This window comes from Trichechus manatus, unplaced genomic scaffold (assembly GCF_000243295.1).
Source record: "Trichechus manatus latirostris isolate Lorelei unplaced genomic scaffold, TriManLat1.0 scaffold00073, whole genome shotgun sequence".
Taxonomy (NCBI): domain Eukaryota; kingdom Metazoa; phylum Chordata; class Mammalia; order Sirenia; family Trichechidae; genus Trichechus; species Trichechus manatus.
This window is the reverse complement of record NW_004444009.1, coordinates 3,281,571-3,304,506: the sequence shown is the minus strand read 5'-3', so window position 1 is coordinate 3,304,506 and position 22,936 is coordinate 3,281,571. Positions and strand designations below refer to the sequence as shown.

Here is a 22,936-nt window from a genome sequence, read left to right as displayed (position 1 = left end):
ACATATATATGGCATAGTAGTTTAGAGCACAGATTCTGTATCCAAACTTCCTGGACTTAAATCCCAGCTCCAAACCTTGCTACATGATCTTGGGCAAGTTACTAACCACTCTGTATCTCCGTTTCCTCATCTGTAAAATGGGTGTAATAATAGTATAGATTGTATAAGGTTGTTGGGAGCACTTATAATGGTGTCCAGCACACATAGTAAGTGCTATTTAAGTGTTAGCTCTCAACAGTACTACTTTCACACTGAAACATATCCCTGTAATTTAGTAGCTATTGCTGGGGAATAGATGCAAACTGATTCACTTGTCTGATGCCTTCTGTGTCCCGCATCCCCATGAGCCAAGTCTTTTTCGGATAGGTTACAACAGTCTCTTGTCCTCATGAGTATGTACGAGACTGTGGGTGAGCTCTGCTCCTTACTTGTATAGCAGAATGTCAGCTGCCTGAAGCACTGGGTACGTGAGCAGGCCCATAGTTCCGTCGTGTTTCTGCTTGGCAGTCTTTGCCTGGGGCGAGAGGGTGGTGAAAAAACAGGAGGGGAAGAAATCAGACATGAACCTAATTATACTGCTAAGTAAGACAGTTTTAAAGCAAGCAAAACGTGGTCTGAAGCTACCTATATATCTCCATTAATGTTAGCAACTTTAACCATCCTCTAGGAGTCCCTGGTTGGTGCAAACAGTAAAAGTGCTCGGCTGCTAACTGAAAGGTTGGTGGGTCAAGCCTACTCAGAGGTACCTTGGAAGGCCTGGTGATCCACTTCCAAAACAAATCAGCCATTGAAAACCTACAGGGAATAGTTCTACTCTGACACAAATGGGTTTGCCATGAGTCATAATCGACTTTATGGCAACCGGTGGTAGTGGTGGAACCATCCTCTGGTGGGCTTGTCTTCATTCTCCAGGCTTAGGCAAGAACAAAGTAAATCCATTTCATCACTGCCCCTTCAAAGGATCCTGCACTGCCATTATTTCTCATTATTATTATTATTATTTTTACAGTAAGGGGATAAAGGATTTCCAGGTTCTAAATCAGATATATTCCAGATTCCACAGATAAGGTAAGAAATTAACATGAATTAACATCAAAAGCCATGTTGTTTGTCTGTGGAAACCTCCCAAAAAGTCTCACACCCATCCTGCTGATGAAACTGGGATGTTTTTAAAATCTCCTTTAAAAAAACAAAATCATGGCATTTCAAAAATAAAACTGAAGTCAGAGAAATTTTAATCTAAGCAATCATAATTAATTATCTTGATGTTAGGTGATTAAGAATGCTGAAGCAGTGAGGGTAAAGTAATTCTAATGAATAGTACACGTTGTGTAGACCAAAATATTTCCTGAGTGGAGAAGCTGATAGAAAACCAGAGGTGATATTAGAAATATTAAATAAGCTGGTGAGCAATGGGTACTGATATAAATGACTAGTGTGTACTAAGTGAATATGAGCCCTAGTGATACCAACTCCCTTGCTGCAGATAAGCATTGCTGACATGTAATATGATTTTCTGAGTACAGTTACTTATTAGAAGGGAATACTGTGTGCACTTCACTGGTAATTGCTTCCAAGTCCTGGTTATATCATCTTCTGAAAAATAATAAATGGATATTTTGGTGAGTAGATAAATCTGACTCATTTAGTTAGTATGGATTACTTCTCTGAAGTCTGATTGTTTCTGAATGAGCTGAACAACTGAATTTATAAACTTGCACAATTCCAAGGACTAAACTCATGAGCTCAAAACTCAGGTTTCCCTTTGAGGCTGGAGACACACCCTTTGAGGCTGGGTCTGAAAAAGCAACAGATTTTCTCTTTAACTATCTTAATTTCAATGTTCCATAATTTAGTTACAAATTTAACTTCTCTGGTTATATCTCAAGTAGTTTCTGGCTACAGCAACTAATGTTATAGGCCATTCAAAGAAAATATGAAAGTTTCAAGACACAGCTCCTTCAGCATACTATTATAATGCCCATGTTAAGGGCTATTTTGCCATTATTACTGGGTAAAGATTGTGAAGGTTTAATATGGAAATATCAAATGGGAAAAGAATCAAACTTAAAAAAATTGCTACTACGTTAGGTTTATAGTCTTTTATTATTAGACTACTGGACCTTGAAATTACAAGGGAAGGGAGGAGATGTGGAAAACACTAATATTTAGTGAGTGCCTATTCTGTGCCTCAGATGTTTTGCATATGGAGTTACCTCATTAATCCTCCAAATAACCCTGACCTCAACAACCCTAACCCCACCATTCTACCCTGTTGTTCCTGCTCTAACCCAAACCAAGCTAAGTACTCTTGAGATTCTCCCATGGCACTGGAATTCTTCCATCAGAGCTCTTCTCACACTTTCTTGTTCCTTGTTTAATTATCTTTTCCCAAATAGGCTACAAGCCTTCAGGGAGCTACCTCTGTCTTACTGACCTGTAGATCTCCAGCCTCTCCCTCGGTGTAAGACTCCCAGAAGGCATCATTGGTACTTGTTAATGAGGGAATCACCCCACAAAGTATAACTTGCCCAAGGATGAGGATGGGACTTGAAATCCATGCTTTTTCCACGAATACCATACCAAATCATGGATTAGTGGGAAGGGTTCCCTGGAATACCAGTGCATTCACTAATCATGTGTTATCACCACCTTAAAGTGGGAAACCAAAAAACAAACCAAACACGTTGTGTAGAGTCAATTCCGACTCACAGTGACCCTATAGGACAGAGTAGAACTGCCCCATAGGATTTCCAAGGAGCAGCTAGTGGATTCGAACTGCCGACCTGTTGGTTAGCAGCCTGAGCTCTTAACCACTGCGCCACCAGGGCTCCTAAAGTGGGAACAGTTTTCATTAAATTAGTATTCAGTTCCTATAAGAAAGGATTTCGGCACTGAACTTAGAGTATTATGGTAAAATGGAAAGTCTTGTCTAAAACCAAAATATGGTAGAGAACATTATAAAATTTTGCTTTTAATTCCTGGCAAGTAATGACTGTAACATTACTGATGCCTCTCATTTAGGCACTGCCACTTTAAAGTTTGTCTCTCTGCAGCATATGCAAAGGCTTCTGAAGCTTCTGAGGAAGCCAACGGTTCTGAAAATATGTTCTGAAGAAGCCTGAAACTGAAATTAGTGTTTACATAATTAGAGGCTACCTACCCTCAGGTTATCCAATTGCAAAAACAAATGGAAGTAAAGTGCTGTGAATTATCCAATTTATCCTTCTCAGTTGAACTTCCTAGAAAAAGTACAGCCTTAATTTGTCTGTGGGTTTGAACCATCGCCTGGACTCAACTTGTTTAAATGTTAAATAAAATATATTGTCTCTCCCCACAATGAAAAGATTCTTGCCTCACTGTCAGTTAATTCCAGTGGAGATAGGAGGCAACTTCAAGGTCCGGTGGTCCAGAAATTGAGGATTGTTTGTTAATTATCATGTGGTAGGTTCAAAGTCATTAACAAGTCTATCCAAAGACTACTCTGATTCAACCATACACAGACCAAAAACAATTAGCAGGATTTTTAAAATTGGAAGGAATCTTAGAGAACCCTTTGACCTTCTGTCCCATACCAGGAAGAAGAGAGGTTAAAGCACTGTTCCAGGCCAATAGTGAGTAGCAGGCTTGGGGGCGGGGGTGAGGGTGGGGGGTAGGGAGGGGCACAAAAATAAACAGGGAAAAACAGCTGTAATGAGGAACTTGCACTCCCTTCTGTTTATTAAGATCACCAGCATTTACCTTCCACTGGTGTAAGTGTTGTAATCGGGGTAGTCTGACCATGCAGGTAAGGATCCAACTTAATTGCGTGTGTTCAGACACCTAAAGAAATAAGATAGAACAATAACAGAAGTTATCAAGGTTTCATGCATATAAGACAAAACTAAACAGACAACAGGTATTATCTAAAATGGTGAAAAATATTCCAAGTCAAGGTAACTCAAAGAAAGAAAGGGGAAGGGAGCTTAGCTCTAATTAACGACGCATAGAATCTTACGGGTTATTGAGGGAATCTTAAAAGCTAACTAATCCAATTACTAGTCTCATGTTTAAACCTTCTTCATAACATCCCTAGCAAGTAGCTGGCCAGACTCTGCTTCAACATCTTCAGTGAGAGGGTTTCATTATGTTCTGAGGCAACTATTCCATTTTTAAAAAAGCTGAGGTTATTAAGAAAACACATACACACACACGTAGATTTCTCTTCACTTATTTCAATTTCTCTCTAAATAACTTCTAAATAAATGAAAACAGGTATCACACCTTATCTATAAATGCTACAGAAAGGTGCTGGACTAAAAATTTAAGGTTAAATCCTTTATATCTATAGTTATGTGAAATACAGGAATGACTTTATCATCTCAAAAGATGTTTTTATAGTTTCTAGTTTCTCCGCTAAATGTAACAAAATGACCAACTAAAGAAGAAAATGTCTTTTTTTTTTTTTTTAAGAAGAGATTTAGTCAACAAGAAAATACAAACTTTCCTCAACTTGTTTTTCTTTTAACCAAATTTAATCAAGTAATCAAATCTGGCAACAATTGGGATGACTCTTGGGCCCAGGCCAAATTCTAACTGATGACCTAGAATGTCAGACCTATGTATCCCATTTTGGGACCCTGGGGATTCCTAGCCCTTCATCGATTGCAGCTTTGTCTGTCCATATGATTTCTTTAAAAAGCAGAGAGTGTTGCCAGCTCTGAAAAGTGGCCCCAAATGTGTTCTTTGCGGGTTTTGCAAAAGGAACCCAAAGGCACGGGGCTGAGTCAGCCCAAGCCTCTTTTACTAGCAGGGAATCGCCATCTGGCATAAGATAGTCTCTCATGTTTTTCAAGTCATAGAGAGGAAAGAGTTGTTTTTCACGTGTTTGACAAGGGATCGCTTTTAAAGTTTTGCAAGTCGCTGGGCTAAATCTGTCATCTTTCTTCCAAGAGGCATTTGTGTTTCATTGAGGGCAATGGCTTTGACAGCACTGTCCATGCAAATTGCTAACTGCTGCTGTAAACAAACAGCTATCAGACAAAAACAGTAAGTCTGGATGTAAGCAAGTGGATTACAGTTGCTTCCAATCATCAAGCAAAACACATTCCCATTAAAACTAATAAAACAAGAGCTGTTTCTTGGCATGAAGAAGTAGGAGAGGGTTTTTTTTTCCTCTCCCTTCTTTACTGAATTGGGGGAAAGGAATGAAAACACAGCATAACTATGGGCATATGGAAAGAGAAAGGATGACTCCTTCCCTCCTGTTCTTGCTCAAATGCTTGGCTTTGGTGATACGCAAAAGGCTACCACCATGTCTCCATGAAGTCAAGTATTTTCCTTGGAGTAGCTTTTTATTTGGAATAAAATGGATTTAATATTCTGCAGAGATCCTGGTGTTTCCAGAAGAGGGGGCATGAAATTAATTCAAATTTTCCTCATACCAAGAAAAGTAGGTAAAAGGTAATTACTTTTCACAATTCATCTTTAATAATTATATAAAAAAAGGGAAGTATTACTTTAGGACTTGATTCTCTTCATTCATTCATATTCATGACAATTGCTTGGAAAGGTTCAGATTTCTATCCTGGGAAAAGTTAAAAAATGGTATCTAAATATAACATTTTCTGACTTATGTTGTGAAGCCACCAAAAAAACCAATAATATGACCCTGTTTTAGCCACAGAGAAACAAAAGCATAGAATAATAAAGTGGCCTTTTGGTCCTCCACAAACAATCAGCAGTGATGAGTGGAAAATAACTGAAGATTTGGTTAAGAGCTTGGCTGCTAACCAAAAGGTCGGCAGTTTGAATCTACCAGCTGCTCCTTGGAAACTCTATGCGGCAGTTCTACTCTGTCCTATAGGTTCGCTATGAGTCGCAATCGATTCGATGGCAACAGGTTTAATGCTAACAAGATGTGTGCATTCTTCAATTATAGCAATTTTATTTGTTGTAAATGAACACACTGCTGTAAAACAAAGGTTGACACATTGTAGCTGCTCAATAAATACATGTTGAGTGTATGAACAATATGAAAGGCTACAGAAAGAATGGTAAGGACCAAAAGGAATCCATTAGGTTTGGCAATTGACTTTTTGGTGATCCAGGTAAAAGCAGTTTCAGAGGAGTGATTATAGTGGTTTCAAAAGTGACTAGGAGGCAGGATATGAAGACAGATACACAAGAAGCACAGCACAATGGTTGAAGGCTCTATCTTTGGAGTGATGCTGCTTGGGTTTGAATGCTAGTTCCACTACTTTTAGTTGGATGACCCTGGGTAAGTGACTTAGCATCTCTGTGCCTCAATTTCTTCACCTATAAAATGTGGTTAACAAAGGGATTCACCTGACAGTGCTCAGAATAGCACCTAGCACACAGTAAGCAATCAATAAATGTTTTTTTTTTTTTTTTAATCATAGATAACTTTTAAACAGACATTTGTTTTAATTTTTCATTTTGAGATACGTGTTGATTTACATGCAGTTATAAGAAATGATAAGAGAGAGGTCCTGTGTACCCTTCACCCAGTTTCCCCCAATGGTAACAGCTTGGGTAAATATAGCACAATATCACAACCAGGAAACTGAATTTGATACAATCCATCAATTGTATTTAAGATTTCACCAGTTTTACATACACTCATCGTTTGTGTATTTAGTTCTATGCAATTTTATCAAGTGTAAAATGTTTGCTTTTTATGGAAGGATAGAGATAGGGGTAATTACCAAGAGACAGAGAGTAAAATTTTTGTTTTGTTTTGTTTTTAAAGGTAGTATATACCTACTGTCTATGTACCGAGCAGGGGGAAAACCACTGAACTATAGAAAAAGGGACAATTTGCAGAACAATATTCCTGAAGAAGGAGAATGAATAATATTCAACATAGGTTTAAGATATGACTGAAATATTTCCCACTGAAACAGGAAGGGAAGTAAATATCTTGTCAGCTAGGAGTGGAAAGCAAAAGTTAGAGGACTTCACATTGTAATGGGCTTTCTTACCTCTGAAAATAGAAGATAGTCGGATTAGAAACAAATCGGGTAAGAAATATACTCAACAGACTTTCTGGGTTTGATAGGAAGGAACACAAGTTCTCCTGGAATCATTATCTAAAGTTTGAAGTTTTGTGTATGGTATTGTGAAAAAAACAGGACAGTGACTCTTAAAATACACTCTTGGGGAAACACTGATATTTTTCAAGTTAGACTGAAATGTTCTGCCAAAATAATAACAGGTCTTTAAAAAAAATTTTAGAAAAAATTAAACCAGTTGATTGCATTTTCAGTTTCTTTGGTCAGTAGAATATTTTTGCACTCTTTTTTTAATATATATATTTTTATTGTACTTCAGATGAAGGTTTACAGAACAAATACTTTTTCATTAAACAGCTGGTGCACATATTGTTTTATGACAATGGTTAACAACCCCACGACATGTCAACACTGTCCCTTCTCAACCTTGAGTTGCCTATTACCAGCTTTCCTGTCCCCTCCTGCCTTCTAGTCCTTGTCCCTGGACTCTTGTACCCCATTAGTCTCCTTTTGTTTTATGGGGCTGTCTAATCTTTGGCTGAAGGGTGAACTTCGGGAGTGACTTCATTACTGAGCTAAAAGGGTGTCCAGGGGCCATACTCTTGAGGTTTCCCCAGTCTTTGTCAAGCCAGTAAGTCTGATCTTTTTTTGTGAGTTAGAATTTTGTTCTCCATTTTTATTCAGCTCTGTCCGGGACCCTCTGTTGTGTTCCTGGTCAGAGCAGTCAGTGGTGGTAGCCGGGCATCATCTAGTTGTACTGGACTCTGTCTGGTGGAGGCCATGGTAGTTGTGGTCCATTAATCCTTCAGACTAATCTTTCCCTTGTATCTTGTCTTCTTCATTCTCCCTTGCTCCTGAAGGGATGAGACCAGTGGAGTATCTTAGATGGCTACTGACAGGCTTTTAAGACCCCAGACGCTACTCACCAAGGTAGAATGTAGAACATTTACTTTATAAACTGTGTTATGCCAATTGAGCTGGATGTTCCCCGGGACCATGGTCCCCATAGCCCTCCGCCCAGCAATTCAGTCCCTCAGGGAGTTTGGATGTGTCTATGGAGATTCCATGGTCAGCAGAATTTTTAACAGGATTCAAAAAAAAAAGCTAAACATAAAGCAAAAGCCCTTGATAAATTAAACTACATTAAAACTAACAACTCTTTATGAAACATCACCACTTAAAGAGTAGTGAAATCACAAGCCACAGAGTGAGAAAAGATACTTGGCAATACCAATACAGAATATACTGGTATACAGACTATGTAAAGAACTCCTACAAACTGATAAGAAAAAAACCCTATGAAAACTGGTAAAAAATATAAATATGCAATTCACATAAAATAAGATATCCAAATGGTAAATTAGTACATGAGGAAATACTCAACTTCATTAACCATCAGATAAACGCAAATTAAATGCATTAAAAGCAAATTAAAGCTACAACGTGATACCACTACACACTCACCAGAATGCTTAATGTGTAACAGTCAAAAAATATCAAGTATAGCAAGGATGCTGAACAAATGGAACTCTCAGTTGAGTAAATGGAAATCTCCAGGTAGTAACTGGAGAGGGGCACAAAAGGCATTCTGGTTACTAGTTACATGAGTGTGTTCAGTTTATGAAAATTGATTGAGCTGCACACCTTAGGATTTTGCACTATTCTGTGTATTTGTATACTTAATAAAAAGTTAACATCTGAAACAATTTAAGAAATATTAATATAAAAATTCAATCATGAAATAAATAACTCCATAAATCAAACCAAACCTATTGCCGTCGAGTTGATTCTGACTCAGCGACCCTATAGAACAGGGTAGAACTGCCCCATAGGGTTTCCAAGGAGTGCCTGGTGGATTCAAACTACTGATCTTTAGGTTAGCAGACGTAGCTCTTAACCACTACGCCACCAGGGTTTGGGATGTGATAAATAGACTGGATGTAGCTGAAGAGAGAACCAGAGAATTAGAAGATAGAATTAAGAAATCACTGAGAATGCAGTACAGACAGACAAAGGGATAGAAAATATGAAAGAGGAGCTAAGAGTCCTGGAGACTAGACCATGAAGCATCAACTTACATCTAACAGGATTTTCAGAGGAGAAAATAAAATGGAAAAGAGGCAACATTGAGAGAGATAATGGCTACAAATTTTCCAGAACTGAAGAAAATCATGAGTGTTCACATTACAAAATATCACTAAATGCCATGTAATATGTTTTTTAAAAATCCCACTCAGTCATATGCTAATGAAACTGTGGTATATGAAGAAGAAAAAAAGCTACTTGAGAGAAAACACAATTAACTTACAAATATTGAGAAAGAGATTGATACCAGACTTTCCATTAGTAACAACTGATATCAAAAGAAAAGGAATACTTATTTAGAGAACTGAATTCCAAATGATTTCATTCTGGAACTTCATTCCAAATGAAATCATTCTGGATTTCAGTAAGGGCAAAATGAAGACATTTTCAGACAATTAATATTAACAGAGTTTATCACCCACTGTGATGGCTAAGGTTGTGTGTCAAGTTGGCTGGTACATGGTTCTTAGTAGTCTGGCGGTTATGATGTAGTTTAGCAGCTATGTAATGAAGTAATCATCTCCATAATGAGATCCGAAATAATGTAATCACCTCCATGATGAGATCTGATATGAGCAGCCAATCAGTTGAAAAGGAGTTTCCTTTGGGGTATGGCCTGAATCCAATATATGTAGACTTCCTGGCAAAGCTTGCTGGCTTTTGCTGGCTCTGGATCCTCGTCTGACTTCCAGTTCTCGAGATTTGAGCTAGCAGCTTACCTGCTGATCTTGGGTTCACCAGCCCCTACGACTATGAGAGTCAGGCAGGAGACGCCTCCAGGCTGACCCATGGGCTTGGGACTTTCCAGCCTCTACAATCATGTGAGCCATTTCCTTGATATAAATCTCTCTCTCTCTATATATATATGTACATATATACGTACACACACACATATATATACATATACATACATATATATACACATACACGCACGTGTGCCTCACTGGTTTTTCTTCTCTAGGGAACCCAGCCTAAGACATTTGGTACCAAGAGTGACTCTAGAGAAACAAAAGTGCAAGCATGAGTTTTCTAAATGGTTCTCAAGTCTGGTTAGTCTTAAAGATGTTGATGACTCTGCTTCTAGTAGTAAAGAGGGCACTGCTAATCTATGGCGTGAGGTGGCAACAGAAATATGGAAAATATCACCACCAGTTGATTAAGTATTGGTGAGAGGCGAGGCTTTGAATGATCACGTTTGATACCTTTCTACAATTTTGTCAGAATGAAAAGTATAAGGATGCTGGTTGGTTGGTCCTACTTTTGCTAGACAAAGTGGTAACAGAAAGAAATGAGCTCAAAGCTTCAGAGTCATAGCTCAAGTGCCGCATTAATGACCTCAAAGTTTCCACTTGTGCCTTGAAAGAAAGCCATATTTCTTGTAGTAACAGAGCTGATATTGCTGAAAACAAATCCAGAGTCTTATCGTTACGAGTGGCTGAATTACAATGCCAACTGAATTACCAACGTCCAATGGTGTCTGAAGTTAAAGTGAGGGCACTGATTGGGAAGAAACGGGATCCTGAAACTTGGGATGGGGACATACGGGCAGACAGTCATGAAACTGGGCACACTGAGCCCCTAAAATCCACTGAATCACTCCTCCCAACAGAACCAGCCCTCTCACTCCTATCTAAAGAGATTACTCCACCTTCTTCTGTTAAGCCACTCTCCCCAGTAAAACCATTAGCTCCTCCACCCTCATATGATGAGATTAACCTGGCTGTCTTAAGAGCCTTTTTCTGAGTCATCCCCTGGGGAGGCATGTGAGTCACTGCCTAGGGCACTGCCTGAGGCAGATGCCCTACAAGACCTTGCTGAATGTTCTCAGAACACATCCCCTACTACCCATTTTTGCTCCTAGACACATAACTAGACTTAAGTCCCAGCTTGCCCCAAAAGGCGAGGTACGAAGCATGATCCAGGAGGAGGTACTCTATACTCCAAACGAACTGCTTGACTTTCTAATATGTATGAACAGAAGCCTGGGGAATATGTGTGGAAATAGCTATTATGGGTGTGGGATAATGGTGCAAGGAACATAGAATTGGATCAGTCTGGGTTTACTGGTATGGGCCCATTAAGCACAGATTCTTCATTCAGTGTTTCAGCTCCAGAGGTTAGGAAAGGATCTAATAGTTTATTTGGTTGGTTCGCTTAAGCATGGATTACTCGGTGGCCTACACTAAATCAAGCTGAAGTGTCAGACCTACCTTGGTATACTGTAGAAGAAGGAATCCAAAGGCTTAGAGAAATTGGCATGTTAGAGTAGATTTCTCAAGTTAGACCCACAGACCTACCCACAGAGTGCCCAGAGGACACACCTTTTACCACAACAGTGAGGAACAAATTTGTGAAGGGAGCCCCAGCATCCTTGAAGACTGCTGTGATTGCTATTTTATGTAAGTCAGATCTGACAGTGGGAACTACTCTACCTGAATTAAGACACCTAAACTACAATGGGGCTGACTGGACCCAGTGGTGGCAGGGGCCAAGTGACGGCACTCAATCGGCAAAGACAAGGTAGGCATCGTTATCTTAATGGACAGCAGAATCAAAGCAGTAATCAGAACAATTTGACTCGTATGGACTTATGGTGTTGGTTACTTATTCATGGTATCCCTAGGAGTGAAAAAGATCAGAAATCTATTAAGTATTTACTTGATCTGTACAAGCAGAAGAATTCTAGGTCAAGTGAACAGCAGTCTAACTCAAATTATCAGAATAAAAAGTCACAGCCCCTCAATCAATTTGCAGACATGAGCGAGTTTATAGACCTACAACCCCTTGAATGAAGGGGAGGCAGGGTCCCCTTGAGGAAGGACCCAATTACACTGCCAAAAATTTATACTGTTAATCTTTCTCCCAGCCTTCCCCAAAGGGATCTATGACCTTTTACGAGAGTGGCTGTTCACTGGGGAAAAGGAAATAATCAGATTTTTGGGGGATTACTGGATACTGGCTCTGAACCGACATTAATTCCAGGAGATCCAAAACACCACTGTGACCCACGAGTCAGAGTGGGGTTGTATGGAGGTCAGGTTATTAATGGACTCTTAGCTCAGGTTTGTCTCACAGTAGGTCAGTGGATTCCCAACCCATCCTGTAGTGATTTCCCCAGTTCCAGAATGCATAATTGGAATAGATATACTCAGCAACTGGCAGAACCCCCACACTGGATCACTGGCAAGTGGAGTAAAGGCTATTATGGTAGGAAAAGTCAAGTGGAAGCCATGAGAACTGACCCTACCTAGGAAAATAGTAAACCAAAAGTAATACTGCATTCCTGGAGGGATTGCAGAGATTACTGCCACCATCAAGGACTTGAAGGATGCAGGGGTGGTGATTCCCACCACACCCCCATTCAACTCACCCTGTGGCCTGTGCAAAAAGCAGATGGATCTTGGAGAATGGCAGTGGATTATCATAAACTTAACCAAGTGGTGACTACAACTGCAGCTGCTGTTCTAGATGTGGTTTCATTGCTTGAGAAAAATTAATACATCTCTTGGTAAATGGTTTGCACCTACTAAGCTGGCCAATGCCTTTTTCTCGATTCCAGTTTTGAAGGAACACCAGAAGCAGTTTGCCTTCAGCTGGCAAGGTCAACAATACAACTTCACTGACCTACATCAAAATCCAAAAAACCCACTGCCATCGAGTAAATTCTGACTCATAGGGACCACCAGAAGCAAGGCCAGCAAAACATCTTAAGTGCCCTACCTTAGGGCTATATGAACTCTCCAGCCCTATGTTATAATTCAGTCAACAGGGACCCTGATCACCTTTCCCTTCCACAAGATGTCACACTGGTCCATTACACTGATGACACTGTGCTGACTGAATCTAGTAAGGAAGAAGTATCAATGAGTCTGTACTTATGGGTAAAACATTTACACACTACAGGGTGGGAAATTAATCCAACGATAATTCAGGTGCCTTCCACCTCAGTAAAATTTCTAGGGGTCCTGTGATGTGGTGCATGTTGAGATATTCCTTCTAAAATGAAGGATAATTTATTGTATCTCACCCCTCCCACAAACAAAAAGGAGGCACAACGCTTGGTAGGCCTCTATGGATTTTGGAGGCAACATATCCCTCATTTGGGTGTGTTACTCCAGTCTATTTATCAAGTGACTCGAAAAGTTTATCAAGTGACTGGAAAAGTTGCTAGTTTTGAGTGGGGCCTAGAACAAGAGAAGTCTCTCCAACAGGTTCAGGCTGCTGTGCAAGCCACTCTGCTGCTTGGGCCATAAGATCTGGCCAATCCAATGGTTCTTGAAGCATCAGTGTCAGATAGAGATGTTGTTTGGAGGCTTTGGAAGGCCCCTATTGGTGAATCATAGTGCAGACTCTTAGTATTTTGGAGCAAAGCCCTGCCATTCTCTGCAGATAACTATTCTCCTTTTGAGAAGCAGCTTTTGGCTTGTTACTCGGCCTTAGTAGAGACTGAATGCTTAACCATAGGCCACCAAATCATCATGCAGGCTGAACTGTCCATCATGAACTGTGTATTATCTGATCCACAGAGTCATAAACTTGGAACATGCACAGCAGCATTCCATCATTAAATGAAAGTGGTATATACGAGACTGGGCCGGAGCAGGACCTGAAGGCACAAGTAAGTTGCACGAGGAAGTGGCCCAAAAGCCCATGGTATCCACTTATGTCACATTATCTGCCCTCTCCCAGTCTGCACCTGTGGCCTCATGGGGACTTCCTTACGGTCAGCTGACTAAGGAAGATAAAATTTGTGCCTGGCTTACAGATGGTTCTGCACGATGTACAGGCACCACTCGAAAGTAGACAGCAGCAGCACTATAGCCCCTCTCTGAGACCTCCCTGAAGGACAGTGGTGAAGGAAAATCCTCCCAGTGGACGGAACTTCAAGCAGTGCACCTGGCTGTTCAGTTTGCTTGGAAGGAGAAATGGCCAGATATTTGCTTGTATGCTGATTCATGGGCTGTGGTCAATGGTTTGATGGATGGTTAGGGGTTTGGAAGGAACATGCTTGGAAAATTGGTGACAAGAAGGTATGGGGAAAAGGCATGTGGATAGACCTCTCTGAAAGGGCCAAAGAAATGAAGTGTGTCTCATGTGAATGCTCACCAAAGAGTGACTTCAGCAGAGGAAGATTTCAACATTCAAGTGGGTAAGATGATATGTTTTGTGGAAACCAGTCATCCTCTTTCCCCAGCCACTCCCATCATTGCCCAACGGACTCACAAACAAACTGGCCATGGTGGCAGGGATGGAGGTTATGCATGGGCTCAGCAACATGGTCTCCCACTCTCCAAGGCCGACCTGGCTACAGCCCTACTGAGTGCCCAATCTGCCAGCAACAGAGACCAACACTGAGTCCCTGTTATGGCACCATTCCTCGAGGTGATCAGCCTGCAACCTGGTGTCAGGTACATTACACTGGCCTGCTTCCATCCTGGAAAGGGCAGCATTATGTTCTTACTGGAATAGACACTTATTCTGTATATGGATTTGCCTTACGTGGATGCAATTCTTCTGACAAAACTACCATCTGTGGACTTACAGAATGCCTTATCCACTGTCATGGTATCCCACACAGCATCGCCTTGGTTCAAGGGACTCACTACACAGTAAATGAAGTGAGGAAATGGGCCCATGCTCATGGAATTCACTGTTCTTACTATGTTCCCCGTCATCTTGAAGTGGCTAGCTTGATAGAATGGTGGAATGGCCTTCTAAAGGCACAATTACGGTATCAGCTAAGTGGCAATACCTTTGCAGGGTTGGGGCAGTGTTATACCAGGAGGCTCCATATGCTCTAAACCAGCGTTCAATATATGGTGGCATTTCTCCCTTAGCCAGGATTCATGGGCTCAGGAATCAAGGGGTAGAAATGGAAGTGGCACCACTCACTATTACCCCTAGCGACCTATTTGCAAATTTTTTGTTTCCTGTCTTCATGACCCTACGCACTGCAGGTCTAGAGGTCTTAGTTCTCAAGAAGGAATGCTCCCACCAGGAGACACAACACTGAGTCCAGTGAACTGGAAGTTAAGAATGCCACCCGGCCACTTTCAGCTCCTCATGCCTCTGTATCAATGGGCAAAGATGGGAGATACTGTCTTGGCTGGTGTGATTGATCCTGCTTACCAAGAGGAAATCAGATGGATATTACATAATGGAGGTAAAGAAGAGTATGCCTGTAATACAGGGATCCTCAGGACATCTCTTAGTACTACTATGCCCTGTGATTAAAATCAATGGAAAACTACAGCAACCCAATTCCGACACGACTACTAATGGCTCAGACCCTTCAGAAATGAAGGTTTCAGTCACCTCACTAGGCAAAGAACCATGACCTGCTGAGGTACTTCCTGAGGGTAAAGGAATACGGAATGGTTGTTGGAAGAAGGTAGTTTTAAATACCAGCTATGATTACATGACCAGTTGCAGAAATGAAGAATGCAACTGTTATGAGTATTTCTTCCTTGTATGCATGCATCAAATATTTTTGTTTTCTTCACTTATAAAAATATAAGATGTAAACAGGGTTAGTGCGTTTTCAGTTCTATGTGTGTTAGTTGTATCATGTTAGGTGCAAGTAAAGCTTTACACTTGTTTTTATTTAGAGACTGTGTAAGGTTTAGGGAGATGCATATGGGTGCCAAGTTGAAAAGAGGTGGACTGTGATGATTAAGGCTGTGTGTCAACATGGCTGGGCCATGATTCTCAGTGGTTTGGCAGTTATGTTGTAGTTTAGCAGCTATGTAATGGTATAATCACCTCCATAATGAGATCTGAAATAATGTACTCACCTCCATGATGAAATCTGCTATGAGCAGCCAATCAGTTGAAAAGGAGTTTCCTTTGGGGTGTGGTCTGAATCCAATATATGTGGACTTTCCGGCAAACTTGCTGGCTTTTGCTGGCTCTGGATCCTCATTTGACCTCCAGTTCTTGGGACTTGAGCTAGCCGTTTACCTGATCTTTCGATTCGTCAGCCTCTGTAGCCTGTGAGCCAGTGAATACCATCTTACCTGCCAATCTTGGGATTCGTCAGCCTCCGTAGCCTGTGAGCCATAAGCCTACTTTCTGACCTGTTGATCTTGGGTTCACCAGCCCCTGCAGCTATGTGAGTCAGGCAGGAGAAGCCTCCAGGCTGACCCACGGACTTGAGACTTTCCAGCCTCACAACTGAGTGAACCATTTCCTTACTATAAATCTCTCTCTCTCTCTATGTATATATACACACACTTCACTGGTTTTGCTTCTCTACAGAAGCCAGCCTAAGACATCCATAGAATCTCTCTGAAAGTAGAGATTTTTTTTCTATCAAGAAAAATGAACTAAAAAAAAAAAAAGAAAGGGTGTCAGTTATATAGCAATAGTATGGAAAGAAATAGGTAAAACGCTAATAAATCCAGCTATAATTGGCCTTGAATAAAATAGAATTAAAACTTTCTTTGGCATCTAAAATAAGGTGGAGGGATCTGAAATGCTATAGTAATGACAACCAAAAATCTATTCCTCCATAAAGGCAATGAGAACACTAGAAAAATGATCAAAATCAACTTTTTCATAACTCTGGAAATTAGCCATAATCTGAAGATGTTTATTGGAGAAAAAAGAAAGATAGAATGTCAATAAAAACAGAGTTTTGTGGCATTTTAACTTGCCTTATTCTCTTCCCCCTCTCTCTAGATCTGTGGTATCCTTAAAAATCAGCTGCCCATCAGCCACTAGAAACAGTATAAGGGGTCTGGAGCTCCTCAGAAAGCTATACCCCCAGAGAACTGTAACTATTTGGCCTGTCTGACAGCCTCCTGGAAAAGCTGCATTTGCAGGGGTTGTTGTTATTTGACCTGACCAAGAGCTCACTCAGTGGGAAAAGCCCAATCTTCAGGATGTCTCTCAAAAACAATCAGCAGCAATCTTTTAATATTGCAGCTGCCTGAGGTGCTGATACCAGTATGGGTAAACAAACGGCTGGGGAATGAAACGTCTACAGGAGCTTTGAAAAGGTCTGATATATTCACAGGGATCTATGTACCTGTCCAGGAAAGACCTGAGAAGATCCTAATCTTTCACCTCTAAAACTGAGGCCCTGTGAAAGCAGGAAGTGAGGGCTAAGGCTGAGTTGTAAACACTGAAGCACTGAAGTCATGCCCCAACACGTATACAAAGCCAAAGGGTTGAAGACTTATAGGATAAATAAATTTAGAAATTTCTGTTTAATTATTAGCTTACCATTAAGCTAACAGCACAGACTGCAGAGGCTACACATAACAGTGAATACAGACTTTACAGAATTACTCCATAAAAGTCATTAAGCAAGAAAAAGCAACAACGAATTCTCAGGGAGGGGTATAGCAGGATTCTGATTTCCTGAATTACCACATATTATTTAATAAAAAATAAATAAATAATCACTTGAAGGGCTCAGCAATAGATTTGAGTTGACAGAAAAATAAGCAAACTTGAAGACAGGTCAACTGAGATTGTACAGTCTGGGGATCAGAAAGAAAAAATAATGAAGAAAATGAACAGAGCTTCCGAGACTTTGGGAATCATCAAGCATACTAATACACGCATAATGGAAGCCCTACATGGAGAGAGAAAATGATGTAGAAATAATATTTAAAGAATAATGGCAAAAATCTGCCCAAATTTGATTAAAAACATTAATCTACACGTCTAAGAAGCTTAATGAACTCCAAGTATGATCAAACCAAAGAGACCCACAAAAAGACACATCATAGTCAAACTGTCGAAAGTCAAGGACATAAAGAGAATCCTGAAAGCAACAAGAGAAAAATGACTCATTGTGTACACAAGATTTTCAATGACATTAACAAGTGACTTATCCTCAGAAACCACAGAGGCCTGTGGCAATGCAGTGATACATTCAAAGCGGTGAAAGAAAAAGAATGTCAACCAAGAACTCTATATTCAGCAAAACTTCCCTTCAAAAATGAAGGCGATACTAAGATACTGCCATGTAAACAAAAAACTAAGAGAATTTGTTGCTAGCACAGCTTTCCTACCAGAAATACTAATGGGAATCATTTGGGCTAAAATGAAAGGACACTAGACAGTAACTTGAATCCACAGGAAGAAATAAAGAGCACTACCACAGGTAACAAGAAAGGTAAATACAGAAAGCAGTATAAATGTATATTTATGTATATCTGTTTTCTTCTCGTATCTGAGTTAGAAAACAACTGCAAAACACAAAAATTATAAAACTGTATTGATGGGCTTATAATGAATAAAGATGTGACTTGACTGACAAAAATAGCACAAAGGAAAAGGGAGGGAAAGAAGCTATACCAGAGCAAAGTTTTTTGTATACTATTGAAATTAAGCTGGCATTAATCCAAACTAGATTACTTTTAAAAAAGATGTTAATTGCAACCCCCAGAGCAAGCACTAAGAAAATAACTAAAACAACATAGTAAAAGAGAAAAGGAAATGTAAATGGTACATGAGAAGATTTATTTTAATATAAAAGGAGGAAGTAATGAAGGAAGAGAAAAACAAAAAAGGCATAAGACTTACAGAAACAAATAGCAAAATGACAGACGTAAATTCTACCTTTTCAGTAATTACATTAAAAAGTAAACAAATTTGAATTCAGCAAAGTTTCAGTGTACATGATCAACACATAAAAATCAGTTGGGTCTCTATATATCAGCAATGAGCAATTATGAAAAGAAATTAAGAAAACAATTCCATTTATAATAGCATCTAAAACAACAAAATATCTAAGAATAAATTTAACTAGGGAGGTAGAAGACTTGAACGCTGAAAACTACAAAACATTGCTGAAAGAAATTAAATAAATGGAAAGACATTCCATGTTCATGGATCAGAAGACAGGATACTGTTATGATGTCAATACTACCCAAAACAATCTGTAGATTCAATGCAATCCCTATCAAAATTCCAACAGCCTTCTTTACAGAAATGGAAAAGCCAATCCTCAAATTTATATGGAATTGCAAGGGGCCCCAAATAGCCAAAACAATCTTGAAAAACAAGAACAAAGTAGGAGGACTCATAGTTCCTGATTTCAAAACATACTATAAAGCTACACTAAATAAACAGTCTGGTACTGGTATAATGGTAGACACATAAACCAATGGAATAGAATTGAGAGTTCAGAAATAAATCTATACATCTATAGTCAACTGATTTTCAACAAGGGTGTTAAGTCCATTCAATGAGGGAAGAATAGGCTCTTCAACAAATGGTTCTGGGACAACTGGATTTCCACATTAGTTTTCACATCATCTATGAAAACTAATTCAAAATGGATTGTCATAGTTACCTAGTGATGCTACAGGAGAAATACCATAAGTGGATGGCTTTAACAGACAGAATTCAGGGCACAAGAGGCCTAGCTTTTGGCCTATCTCAGCTTTTAACATGCCTTCTTCACTAAGCTTAATCATTCTAGCTTTTGATTTAAAGTGAGAGAGAGATGTGTGACTCTTCCTTTCACTTGAACACTTTAGAGGTCATTGTAGGCTTATTAATTGGCCTAATTTCAATATTGTCATGTCTCAGGGAATGTGGAGACCTGAGAAGAGGAGAGAGACGGGGGAACAGCTGGTCACTGGAGCATTCAGAATACACACAACAATTATCAATTAAGTTTGCCGTCTTATAAGCGTGTTTCATGGCACCCCAAACAATTACAATAGTAACATCAAAGATCACTGACCACAAATCACTATAACAGATATGATAATAATGAAAAAGTTTGAAATATTGTGAGAATTACCAAAATGTGATAGAGACATGAAGTGAGCACATTCTGTTGTACAAATGGTGCCAATAGACTTGCCCGACACAGAGTTGCCACAAATCTTCAATTTGTAAAAAAATGCAATATCTGTGAAGTGTAATAAAGCAAAGCACAATAAAATGAGGTATGTATGTATAAAATTCTTAGAAGAAAACATAGGGATAATGCTTCAGAACCTACTTTTAAATAATGAAGTCTTAGATATGACCCCAAAAGCATAAGTTACAAAAGACAAAATAGATAAACTGGACTTCTTCAAAATTAAAAACTTTGCATCAAAGGTCTATCAACAAAGTGAAAAGACAACATACAGAACAGGAAAAAATATTTGGGAACCGTATATCTGATAAGGGTTTAATACACAGAATATATAAAGAACTCCTATATCTCAACAACAGAAAGAAAAACAACCCAATTAAAAATAGGCAAACGGAGCAAAGGAGAACATGGTACCCTAGACAGCCACACCATGCCATCCCTCTGCAGCAGAGTACCTGAAAAATTAAGTAAAACAGATACAAAAGTCAATCCTGGAACCCTAAGCATCAAATGAAGAGATAAAGAACTAGCTCCAACATCAAATGGAAGAAGAAACTGACAGAAAACAGAGAATGAGGAGAGACATGGAGTAGAGATCCCCTGCCAACTAACACAGCACAGCATCGCCATCTTGGAAAACAGTCAGCAACAACCCTAGACAGAGAGTATGGAAAGGCAACTTCACGAAGCCCTCAACAGGAGACAGAGTACCCGGTAACCAGAGAAACACACTTTCCCATCCTTCACCCTTCTGCTCTGTATGCTACCTCCCTTCCCTATCCACTGGCCCTCAGGTCCGCCTCGCTCTCCCTTGCCGGCTATTGCCATGGCGCCTCCATTTTTTCTTTCTCCCTCCCACTTAGCCCCATACACCACATCCCACCCCTTGCTGCCACCTCTGCCACACTGCCACAGCTAGAGGATCCCCGGCACTCAGGCCTGCCACTGCACTGGGTCCGCACTGCCCCTCCCTTCTCACCACTCTATTATCTGCTGAATGGTGGGAAGTGAGCCCATAATACTCCCTGTCTGACACCTCCACCCGTAAGGCAAGGAGCTATGAACACTCCCACACCACTGGACCAACATTAGGAGGCAGACAGTGCTCACCTCAGCCACCTCGCTAAACCAGTGAACAGCTAAGTGGGCCCGCTCTTCCTGCTGCTGCTGCACCCACCCAAACAAGATGGTGAGAGCTATTGTGCTTAGATGAGCAAACAGCAAAGCACACCTGGTACATCCACCCTGACATACCAAAACAAAACAAAAAAGCAGGATGGAAAAAATGAACATAAATCAATAAAGAAAATAATATCTTAATGTCTTGGAAACAGAAGACAATACCAAAACATATGAAAAAGCAGGACAAGGTGGCTCCACCAAGTGACCAAAACAAAGACTCGGATAACCTTCCAGTGGAAGAAAAGTCAGTGGAACTACCTGATATGGAATTCAAAAGACTAATATTTAGGGCTCTCTGAGAGATTAAGAAAGAGATCAAGGAAAACATAGACAAAAGCAAGAAAAAAATAGACAAAATCATGGAAAACACAGACAAAACCAATGAAACTGTAGCCAAAATCAAGGAAAACATGGAAAAAGTAATAGAAGAATTCAGGAAAATAATATAAGAACAAAATGTCAAAACAAACAATTAGAAATCATACAGAAACAGCAATTAGAAATCCAAAAGATAAACAACAAAATTTAAGAAATGGACAATTAAATAGAAGGTTTTAGGAGCAAATGTGAACAATGGAAGACAGAATCAGTTAAGATGGAAGACAAGTCTATGGCCGTCACTTTGTTTGAGGAAAGATGAGAGAAAAGAATGAAGACAACCTAAGAATGATGTGGGACACAATCAAGAGCAAAAGTTTACGTGTGATTGGAGTTCTAGAACAGGGTGAGCAAATGGAAAACAGAGAGAACACTGTTAAAGATTTGCTGGTAGAAAACATCCCAAATATCATGAAAGATGAAAAGCTGACTATCCAAGAAACTCAATGATTCCCACATAGATTAGACCCCAAAAGAAAGTTACCAAGACATATCATAATCAAACTTGCCAAAACCAAAGACAAAGAATTCTGAGAGTAGCTAGGAAAACTGAAAAGTCACCTACAAAGAGGATCCAATAAGACTAAGCTGTGATTATTTTGCAGAAACTATGCAGGCAAGAAGGCAATGAGATGACATATAAAACCTTGAAAGAAAAAAACTGCCAATCAATAATAATATATCCTGCAAAATTCTCTCTCAAGTACAATACCGAAATTAGGACATTTTACATAAACAGAAATTAAGTGAATTCATAAAACCAAACCAAACTTACAAGAAATATTAAAGGTAGTCCTTCAGTTAGAGAACCAACAAGATCATACAACAACCTGAGTCTAGGACAAAGGACAGCATCAGCCAGATACCTACCTAGGTAAGGAACTCTCAATAATAATTTTAAAAAAAAGTTAAAAGACTTAAAACAGGGAAACAGAGATGTCAATCTGTAAACGACGACATCAAAACAATAAAGGGGGTATAAACAGTGTAGGTATAGAATTTAAAATGGAGAGGAAGTCAAGGCGATATCAAGTAATAAAAGACTGGTTCAAACTTAGGAAGACAAGGGTAAATTTCAAGGTAACAATAAAGAAAGTCAACAAACCTACTCAACAAAATAAAGAAGAAAACATAAAGACTCACTAAATACAAAATCTATAATGCAAGAAAAGTAAATCCATAAACAAAAGGAACTCAGCACAGGAAAGTAAGAGGTACAAAGAAAATGTCAGCACCACACACACAAAAAAAAAAGCACGATAATATGGCAGCAATAACTCATATCTATTGATAATCACACTGAATGTAAATGGCTTAAATGCACCTGTAAAGAGATGAAGAGTGGCAGAATGGATAAAAAAAAAAAAAAAAGGACCCATCAATAAGCTATCTGCAAGAGACACACCTTAGACACAAAGACATATTAAAAATCTAAGAATGGAAAAAATAT

At 39.6% G+C, this 22,936-nt stretch overlaps 1 protein-coding gene across 1 annotated transcript in view; it reads right to left on the bottom strand.

Annotated features, from left to right (window-relative positions):
* The window catches only part of WARS2 (tryptophanyl tRNA synthetase 2, mitochondrial), a 156,153-nt gene that overhangs the window by 29,228 nt on the left and 103,989 nt on the right, over positions 1 to 22,936 (bottom strand). The window contains exons 3-4 of the mRNA XM_023734860.1: positions 3,742 to 3,822; positions 429 to 514 (exon numbers count right to left, since the gene is read on the bottom strand). Of these exons, the coding sequence (XP_023590628.1) occupies positions 429 to 514; positions 3,742 to 3,822 (167 nt within the window). The remainder of the gene's footprint in view (positions 1 to 428; positions 515 to 3,741; positions 3,823 to 22,936) is intronic.